At 40.4% G+C, this 10,643-nt stretch overlaps 1 protein-coding gene across 3 annotated transcripts; it reads left to right on the top strand.

Moving 5' to 3' along the window:
• Window positions 1-584: 584 nt before the first annotated feature.
• On the top strand, window positions 585-10,055 carry LOC122985603 (protocadherin-15). 3 transcript variants are annotated; one of them, XM_044356386.1, is made up of 17 exons: window positions 585-1,302; window positions 1,405-1,520; window positions 2,259-2,385; window positions 2,482-2,696; window positions 4,108-4,164; window positions 4,253-4,345; window positions 4,451-4,537; window positions 4,704-4,814; window positions 4,971-5,141; window positions 5,345-5,435; window positions 5,566-5,672; window positions 5,763-5,963; window positions 6,088-6,219; window positions 6,871-6,949; window positions 7,056-7,246; window positions 7,343-7,363; window positions 8,247-10,055. In XM_044356386.1, exons 3-17 carry the CDS (start codon window positions 2,295-2,297, stop codon window positions 9,261-9,263), a joined length of 2,664 nt encoding a protein of 887 aa, XP_044212321.1. In that variant the 5' UTR covers window positions 585-1,302; window positions 1,405-1,520; window positions 2,259-2,294; the 3' UTR covers window positions 9,264-10,055. The 3 variants fall into 3 exon arrangements, with proteins under 3 accessions (XP_044212321.1, XP_044212322.1, XP_044212320.1); XM_044356387.1 differs by having other exon boundaries at window positions 585-1,520; window positions 8,247-9,180; window positions 9,283-10,055; XM_044356385.1 differs by having other exon boundaries at window positions 585-1,520.
• Window positions 10,056-10,643: the final 588 nt, after the last annotated feature.

Raw genomic sequence — 10,643 nt, 5'->3', positions numbered from 1 at the left:
GTTTTCGTGACAGTTTGATAAGTGCATGTACTATAAATATCTCCATATATCATGTTTGAGTACAGACAGTTAAGTGTGTGTTACACTCTTAACAGTCTCTGCTATAGTGGATTTGTTCAGTAAGATGTCTTTCTTCAGTAGAATCAACAGTCTTCAACAATATCCGCTCAGCTTTTAATGACTGCTATTGCCAAGTGACAACATTACATGGAAATATAACAGAAAAACAGATGTTCAGATGATGTAGTTCTCAAAAGACAACTTGTTATCTACTGCATCAGCCATCTGCCATGACTTTATCTTGTCAACCACATCTCTGCTGACATCCAGTGGACAAGTTCAATCACAGCAGGATAACACAAACACTACAGCTATCTTTAAGTCTGGAGTCTGGTGGTGAGATTAATCTGTTTAAATATTTGTTGGCTGCAGGTCATTAAAACAAAATGATAACGAGAGAAAAGAGAAGTGCAGAGCACTATCTTAATGTTTCAATTAATTTTCTTTAAATGCTGCTTGAGATGCCATATTTAAACATTTATATGATCTGAGGAATGCTTTTCTCTCTCAGGGACACAGACTGTGCAGTCTTCAACCTTTCCCTGAGGCTGCTCCTCCTGCTTTTCCTCTGACAATCGAGAACACACACAAGTCTGCACTAACCAAAACATTTCTCCCTGAGCCAGACGTGCTTTTATCACAGGAGCCCTAAAGATATTTGAAGACAGAATGTGTCTTTGTGTGTGTGTCTGTGCATGCCGGGACATGTGTGTAAAAGGATGTGGGTTAATCTTCAGAAGGTGAGCTGCCGATGTTTGATAGCTAATCCCTTGTCAAGCCCCATTAGTTGTCGCTAATTGAACAAATCCAACAGGCGCAAGCTGTGTAGCCAAAGCACATGCTCGGGCTCTTTTAAAAACTTCTAACCCAAACAACACACTAAAATATACATGTACATTTAAAGTATGCTACAAGAAACTGAAGAGTATTCACCAAATAAAATATCATTTCCTGTTATTCTCTGTAATATAGCGAGTGGAGCTTAAACAATAACTGACTCTGACTGTTGAGCTTTGATTCCATGACAACCTGTTTATGAAGGTCAAGTGTCTTTTGTACCAGACAAATCTCTTAAATTCACTTGTGACCCCGGTCTCTAACCTCACCGTCAGGTTCTTGCCATCTCTAATCTGATTGGCTTGGTCTTTGTTCCTGACCAGGTAGGCCCCGCCCTCAGGCTTTAGCCTCTGAGCTGACGTTTATCCCAGGACACACACCATAATCTGCTGTCTGCTTTTTAATGTATGTGGGGGGGTCAGTGTGTGTGTGTGTCGGTGTGTGTGTGTTATCTATTGTTGTCACTTTGTTTCTTCCTAAAAGCTCCAGCGTGACCTTTTTGTGTAGGTTTGAGTGGCTTTTTTCAGGGGTGTTGTGCTCATGAATCAGTGATGCTGTTTCGAACACATGTCAGTAGGATATGGAGACTGACAGACAAGCTGCCGAGGATTTGACAACAACAGGTCAGTCCGCTAAACAGCAGTATAGATATGTGTTGTTCATATTTGTGATCATGCTGATCCCTGTGAGTGTGTAATTGAAATAACGTGTGTTTATTGACCTCACATGGGCAGCAGAGTTCATGTTTTGGTAGGATGTGACCCCCTTATTCTGCTGAGCTTTCCCCTTTACGTTCAAATTCACACACACACATACACACACACATACACACACACAAACACAAACCAGTGCACCCATAGACTCATATGAGCATGACAGACATGTATTCACACACACATCATGTTCTTAAAATATACCTGAAGGTGAGTTCTGATAATGCTCTTCATTGTTTTCCAAGTTAGTTAATCTTCTGACGTTATTGAATATCTGTAGAATTTCAACCATTAGACAGCCATAGCTACAGTGAGTATTGGTCAGAAGGTTTACACTGAACATTATCAGTGTAAGAGGAATCAGCTGAGAAATACATGAAGAGACAAGGGATAGTAGTTAATTCTTCTACTGGTCTGCTTTCTCAGACTGGGGAAAGCTAGGCAAAAGCCCACTTAAAGGGGATTTGAGGGAATTATAGGACAGAGAGGAGTGTGTGTATAGTTGTGTTAGGAGGAGGGTTTTAACCTAATAATGATTCTTAAGATGTGTCACCATCAAGTTAGTAGTAAAGCCCAGTCTTACCCACTCATTCATACTTTAGAAGGGAAAATGATAACCATGTTAAGTATTTCTCTCGCTTCACTCAGGCAGAACTGTTTCCTGAGGCCTGACCGAGCTCAGGAATGGCCCTTACTGACCTAAAATGGAGTTTGTCTCAGCCCAAGACTCTCATCTGCACTCTGATGGTCTTCCTGAGTCTGCACACAGTCACAGGTACAGCCACTTCGCATACATATTAAAGCTTAGTTGTAGGCCAGAACTAATGCACCTCTCACCCTCTGTGAATGTGTGCCTTTGTATTTGTCACAGGAATGTCCGGGTGGGATGGATGTTTGGATGGTCAGGATGTATTTGCAACAGTCAGAGAAAACAGCCTTTCGGGAGAAGTTGTTGCTGAACTCATGGCTGACACCACAATAGAGGGGGTTCACTGGAGCCTGGATGGGAAAGATGCTGATTGGTTCCTGTTGGACGGAAGAAACATCCGGCTAAACACATCAGCTGAGAAGATCCTCGACCGAGAGGTAAGGATAGTTCTTGTTAAACACTGATTTACATGAGAGTTTCTTCAGATAACTATTCATTTAGTATATATTTTATGTGTTCAGTAGTTTCTTTGAACTGATGTGGGCCTGTTTAGTTGAGACTGCAGGAATGCATGCAACAATGTAGGGACACAATGAGCCTGTTGTATCTAAATTTAGAACAAACTATCAGGGGTTGAACTTTACAACGTTATCCTTGGACTGAACACAATCTCTCTTACCGTCATCCTCTTCCCAGCCAGCTGTCTTACATCATGGCAGCTGTTAAAGGGTCAACCAGATTAACAGTCTCTCTTTCTTGCTATCAAACTTCCTTTGTCACTCTCTCTCTCTTTTTTATTTTTGCCTTTATTTGACAATCATACCATAGAGAGACAGGAAACAGACATGTAACCAGTCAGAATCAAACTGATATACATCTTAACCATTCAGCTACTGGGGCAAGTTTTTGTATACGTGGGGATAATTAACGGCGGGGTCGATATAGTACCCTCAGCCGGTGTTGAATCAGGTTTTATATACTGTAAGTATATATATATGTGGAACTTCTTTGTCACATGCTGAGTATACTAGATGAAGACATGATGTTAAAACGTTGTGGTCGAGCTAAATAAATGTTTTGGGATCATCAGTTCAGTGTGCAGATGCCTTTCTGTAGAACTGTTTTCAAGGCGTTTCATTATAAATTTATCTGCCAGGTTTCTTTTTGATTGATAAATTGTTTGGTCTCTGTGAGAAAATAGTGACAAATGCCCATCACAATTTCCAAAAACCAAAGGTAATATCTTCAAATTATTTTATCTTCAAATCTGAAGATATTCAGAAAAATAAACAACAAAATTAAAAAGCTGGGACTGTGTAATATTTGGCATTTTTATTTGAAAATTTATTTTAATGATTAATGGATTATTAAAATAGTTGCGAATCAATTTTCTGTCAGTCGTCTAACCAGTTAATTGACTGTTTCAGCTCTAATTGTTGCCACATTCTTGCTAAAGCAGCTAATGGAATATTGGAATGTAAGAAGACTATACTGTAACCACACAATGAAAATCTGAATAAAAAGAATATATATAATTGAGCATTAAAGTTAATTCCTGACCTTGGAAACAGTAGTTTTACATTAATATCTAACAGAAACAAATATGACAATATATGGGAATATAAAGTGCATTGTGTGTCCCGAGATAAACAGCATTATATTTTTCTACATTCATACTTACTTTATGTGAAATTAAAGCAGGCAGATGTAGGTTAAGAATAAATCATTTCTATCATAGGAAAATTATCAATCTCAATTATGTGATCCCAGTATTTTTGTTAAAATATCCTACCACACTGAATGAGGGTCTACAAATCTGTTGGTGTCTCCTGTCCTCCCATCTCTCAGGCACAGGGTCCTGTCCTGATGGCTGAACTGTCGTGTTATGAGGAGGAGACACTTCAGGTACATTCTGTCCCTTTATCTTAACTCTTCATCTTAATGCTTAACTCTAAAAACTGCATTTGTCTTCTTTTCGCTGTTGTTGTTGTAGAGTGTGTATAGGATCATGGTGGAGATTCTCAATGAGAATGATAATTCACCTGTGTTTGCGGAAGACACTGTCCAGTCTCTTATTATCAGTGAGGTAAGACGTTCGTACACAAACACATGTGCACACATTTATAGCGTGTACACAAAACATAGAATAAAGTTAGCCTAATGTGTTTCTCTGTCTGTCTGTGTTTTCCAGCTGACTCCAGTGAATACACTGGTCTTTACTGTCCATGCAACAGACGCAGATAACGACAAGATCATTTACTCAATTGACCAGACATCAGTAAGTTCAACTTTTACACTCTTAAAACTTAAAAAATAAAACATAATCACTGCATTATTGTTTATGTGTGTGTGTGTGTGCGTGCGTGTGTGTGTGTGTGTGTGTGTGTGTGTGTGTGTGTGTGTGTGTGTGTGTGTGTGTGTGTGTGTGTGTGTGTGGTCTGCAGCCTGATGCAGAGTACTTCAAAGTCGATCTTCCAAACAGTGGAGAGGTGATCCTATCTAAGCCTCTAGACTATGAGACTAAAATTCTGCTTACTGTCACCATCCATGCCTCGGTAAGCTATGTACATTTTATTTTTGACTGTTTTCTGTACATTTATTCATATGTTTCTATCATCCTAAGTCATTTCCATGGTCACTTCCCATCAAATTGATGATAAATGATGTGATGTAATGCTCTCTAAAGACCTATTAACTTCTGATTATCTCAGGAAATGAGCACCGCTGAACGCTTCAACACCAGCACCACCATCACCATCACCGTCCTGGATGGAGATGACCAGTACCCACAGTTCCTGCCCTGCACGCTACTCTTTCAGGATGAGGCCAATCGTATCTGTACCAGCCCTGTGTACACAGTCAACGTCACAGAGGGGGAAGAGGTCAGTTGCTTAACTCTACCTCGGTCACACTACAGATATATAATGACTGCTAACTGGATTATATAGATACTTCCGTCAACCAACCTGATCTTGTTTTGCACAACATCCACGGACAAGCCTTTTACTGAAGCATCTACTGTTACACCAAGTTAGAGAGTGGTCATGTATGATGTGTAGAGCAACAAATGTGTGTCATGCTGCAGGACATTGTTTTGGACTTCTCTCCTGGTCCCATTCATGCAGTAGATGGAGACAGAGGACTCAGCTCCTCACTTAGCTATGCCATCCTCTCAGGTACCACGCACACACATATCAATATAAAAGTCAGGAAAAAAATATCAGTGTGTTTATATTCAATAATCAGTTGTTTTTTAAAAAATGGGCTGTGCTTGTATGTGTACATCTGTGTTTGTGTTCATGCTAGGAGACGATGATGGGCGTTTCCTGATGGACACAGTGACAGGAGAGGTGAGACTGACTCAAGCGGTGAGGGACAGACTCACAACTCCAGCGCTGCATCTTCAGATCATGGTAAGATTAATAAAAGTCATATGTGAGTCACATAGTAAGCTTGAAAAATACCAACCTATTCTCTCTGCTCTCTCTGTGTCTTGCACCCAGGCATACCAAGACGACGACCCCAGGAAGTACTCTCTTGCTACTGTGTTGGTCCGTGTGATGGCAGTGAACCAGTTTTACCCACAGTTTGACAGGGCTGAATATAATGGCTTTGTAACGGCAGATAAGAGTCCCGCCTCTCTGGTCAATACCTACGGCAGCAAAGCACTGATGTTACATGTACAGGACCAGGACTTTAACAATGTATGTACTGCTACATGCACCAATACAGCATACGCATGGTGCAAAAATAATGCTCAGTGTAGTTCTGTATGTTTTTCATTTTCTGGTACCCACCATCTCCTTTTTACTCTCCACAAACTGGCAGGGATTCAATCCCATGATCTACTTCACCTTCAGCCCCAAATCCAATCACACAAACATCTACCAAGTCACACAGGAGGGGCTTCTGATTGCCAGGACCAATGAGCTCAAACCAAAACAGAAACACTTTCTCGAGGTGAGCCTCAGTCAGTGAAAACATTTGTTTAAGGTTAATGCCATAACAGAGCATTTGATTGTGTTTTTCCATGTTTTAGGCCAATAACTACAAATTATTTACACTTAACATTATGCCAGAGTATAATTGGCATCTTTTTTTTCAAATGGTACCAGACAATACGGTATGATTTTGAAATCATAAGTGTTTATATTGTGCATAAAGTGCTTAGATTATTTTCCTATATTACAGAAATATGAAAGTTGCTTGAGATAGTGAACACACCCATCATTAGGTTGACCAGGTTTTAAGGGAAAAATGCAACAACTCAGAAGTAATAATATATTTTGATATGCATGACAACAGAACTATGGAGTATTTTCTTTGTGAACTGTAATTACACAAACACAATAAACCAGTTAACAAAGGATGCCATTTATTTTCACTTTTTCCATCTAACTGAAAATGGAAGTCTGGAAATAAATCTAAAATGATCTGTTTTGGAAAATGATCGTCAGAAAATGATTTCACATTACTTGGCTAAAACCTTAAAAGCCTCCAGTATGTCCTTGAACTTACCAAGGACAAGACTCAGCTGATATCCAATGAGCATGTCCTATTTCTGCAAGTACAACCTTATCTTACTGAATATTTTCATACTTCTACATCCAGATAATGGCTATAGACCAGGAGTCAGGTGATGCCACCTTTGCTACTGTGGTGGTGGAGGTGTTATCTGAAGGACAATCAAGTAAGCACATATTTATGCTCCCAGACACACTGCTGATTGCTGTTGATACTACAAACTGAAATAAATTCTGTGTATACATGTGTGTGTGTGTGTTTCTACACTGCAGTCCCTCTCAGTCCACTGGGAGATGACCGTGTGATAAGCTGCACTGTGGGCAAAGCGATGTTTCTGAGCATGGTGTTCATGAGCGTACTTGGATGTATCCTATGTCTGGTGATGTGGCTGAAGAAGAAACACAAAGGGCAGAGGAGCCCGCTGGAGAGAGGCTGTGTGGCCCAGGGCAAACACCCCAATGTGGTGAGATCATTAATTACTATAATCTAGTTCATATTTACCAGGATGTATTTGCCAAGACGTTTGTGTTTCTGAAATATTCTCTAAATACTCCCACAGAGCTTACGATGGTTCCAACTGGTGAGTAATTTATTTTCTATTGCAGCTCCTCTTCATTCTTGTCTTGTTTTCTTTTTTGTTGTTACTTTATAGTATACTAATTGTAAAATCAAACCTGCATATTGTAGAATAGGTATCTTAAAGGATATTCTATTTTTTTTCAAATTGTCAGTAAATATCTAATTTTCCACACAAAGGCCAAAACCAACAATGAATTGATAACAAGTATTGACTGTGTAGCCAAAGCTTGATATAGCGTATTCCTCTGTGCCATAGAGCTCTATTGTTGTCAGAAAATATTACAAGCACATCATTGATTTTGAGTCAATCCCACAAAGTCCCCTGCTGCCATAAATACTCACTAGAGCATCAAATGTGTATTAATCCGCCAATGAAAATAGTCCCCAACAAAAGCACTATTCCTTTCTTTTTGAGTAATGTTTGCTAAAAAATAGTGTCTTTTTTAAAAATTAAACTATATAGTTTTAAGTTTTAACAATGTTATTGGGCTTGGGGCTGAGTGCCACCAATGGAACAGAGAGAAAGAATAACACATTGTGTGTTTTAGTCTTTTGATGGGATTTGTTGACAATAAAAATAACTATATTTTAACTACAAATCTGTTGCAATGATCTGATGAAGGTTACGTGTGTGAAATTCTATTAAAAGTAAATAAACTATTTATATTTGAGGATGCGAAAGTAACTCACTCACATAGCAATTCAATTACTCACTCCCACTTACTCAAGCCTAGACTGTCTGATCTTTGTGGTTATTAAAATGTGGTAATATCTACACATCACACTAAATCCAGAGCGTTCACTCCACACTCGTCTTCTCTTTGCAACATAATAGTTATTTCTTTCCCCCAAATGTTGACCCGATTACTCTGGTGGCTCCTCAGGTGAGTCACCGCAGTGCCATGCCACAGATGGAAGAAATACCCTTCAGCAATGAAGAATACGGCACCTGCAACCCTTCCTTCAGCTTCACGGACAAACCTGGTATCTACACACCAAAACAAGACCTCCCATTGTGCCCAGGACCCGTTCCACCCAAAACAAATGCTGCACCTGACATCAGTTTCATCCCGACCGAAACTGTGCGCAGCCCCGTGATCTTCAATAACAATGTTCCTACACCAACCAAAATCCGCTGTCGCCCGCCCACCTTTCACCCACCCGCTGTGGAAGTGATCCAGACTGTAGGTGCTCCTCCACCCCAAGACAACCCCAGCTCACCGACCCCTCCACCTGACACAACCCCGGACCCCACTGAGGCCCTACCTGACATCAGTCCTTCCACTTCACCACCTCCCAGCTGTCCTGATTCACAGGCAAACACCAGCGATGACCCTACTGAACCCGTTACCAACCCCTCCCCTCAGCCCTCTCCATCTAGTGTGCCATGCAGTCATCCCCAAATCGCTTCAGCAGAGACAGACAAACCTTTCAGCAAACCTCGCGTGAATACACCCCCAAACCGTCCACATTCACCTTCAGAGTCCTCACCCCTCCCAGAGCAGACGAGCACACCTCCGCCCTCCCCAGAGCATGCACCTTTAAAAGCCAAGCTGGTACATATAGATACGTCTCCCGTTGAAACACCACCAGTAACACCAGGGGGAACATCTGTGACTCTAAGCGTAGAGGCAGACCAACCCTCTACATCACTGGACCTACCAGACCAACCAGAGCAGCCGGATGATGCAGCAGAGGCCTCATCTCAGGACAGAAGGCTCTCGACGATCTCAGGAAACACCCAGGACAGCCAAGGGGTGGTGCATGAGGAGGACGATGGTTTTCTGGGAGATGAAGATGCAGACAAGAACAGTGAGGGTGAGGAGTTAGATCCAGATGAAGAAGAGCTGCTGAGAGTTATGGCTCGTTGTAATCCCATTTTTATCACATTTAATAAGTGATGTCACTATAATATCACAGGTACTGTGAGCGGCGGGGTGGACAACAGAGAGTGAAGGTGGTAAGGTGAAGATGGGTTGACACAGACAGAGGACACATCGTCGAGCAAGAAACACCTGTATGTGGTTCTGCTGAACTATAGGTATTGGCGAGGCATGGAAATGGACAGAATATACGCACAAGATACACAGATACACTGTAAAAACACACAATTAAGAAGATTAATTATAATACAACACATATTAGCTTAGATGACAGGAATGAGTGACCTTGAAAGCACCATGCACAGTTAAAAAACGATCTTTTAAACAAATGTATAAATTATGATTTTTAAGGCTCCAGCATATTCTCACATTATAAGGTTAGCACAGTACTACCCTGTCATGACTCACAATATATTGTCTTTGATTGTTTACGAATAATAAGATTGTATTTTTTTTTTTTCCAAGGGTGAATCCACAAAAAAATCATGTAGAGTGGAAATTTGCAGCGTCACTGCTCTTGTGTTGAAAAAGCCAGTCACTGATGGTTGACGGTTGGTGTTGCAACACAATGCGATTTTGTCATAGATGTGCAGCTTCTTCAAAATTTAAACGCACAGAGAACAAGCAACAGCGACAGTTTTTTTTTGGCGCTCTGTGTGGTTTAGTGTGGATTTATCCTTTAAATAGCTGCAGATTCTGTTCAAAACTCTCATCTAGTGTACTGCAGCATTGATTGTTTTGTTATGCCTACTCTACAAGCTGCCTCAGTTTTTTTCTTTGAACGTGAGTAAAGCTATTGTCCAACTAAAACAATGAACTATGAGTAGTTATTCAGACAAAATTATGGATCCTGTCAGATTTATGGGCATGAGTGTTGTGATTAGCCTGGGTTAAGGTGTAGGATTGAAAATGTTGATGTTAAGGTTGGGATGGAGATGGGTAAAGGTTTAAGCTAAGAGTAAGAATCTGGGACCTTCTTCTCTGTCCATGAATACTGCAAGATACCGAAGAATGTGTCATTCATATCCAAAAATGGTGATAGAAAAAGAGGGAAAGGGCCCACAGTACTTTGACTACAGTATACTGTGTGCAGCATGTGACTGTCTTATTCAATTAGCAATCTGTCAGCTGATTACAGTGGGGCTGCCAAGATTAGCTATTAAGCATTGGCTTTCCACCTCCTGTGGATTAACCCACTTTTTTCATTTAAAAAAGTATTTATTATTGCTTATATTAACATGCAAATAAAAGTCTGTGGTGACCAGACTTTCCCCATACCCACTGAAAAGATCTCTAAATAATTATTATCATGGTAAAGTCAACAAACTAGCTTAGGTTATAGAGCACTTCATGAAGACACTAAGATATTTTATAAATAGTATAAGTTATTAGTAGGAG

The sequence above is a fragment of the Thunnus albacares genome, chromosome 7, assembly GCF_914725855.1.
Source record: "Thunnus albacares chromosome 7, fThuAlb1.1, whole genome shotgun sequence".
Lineage (NCBI taxonomy): Eukaryota > Metazoa > Chordata > Actinopteri > Scombriformes > Scombridae > Thunnus > Thunnus albacares.
This window is presented reverse-complemented; position numbering and strand designations above follow the sequence as displayed.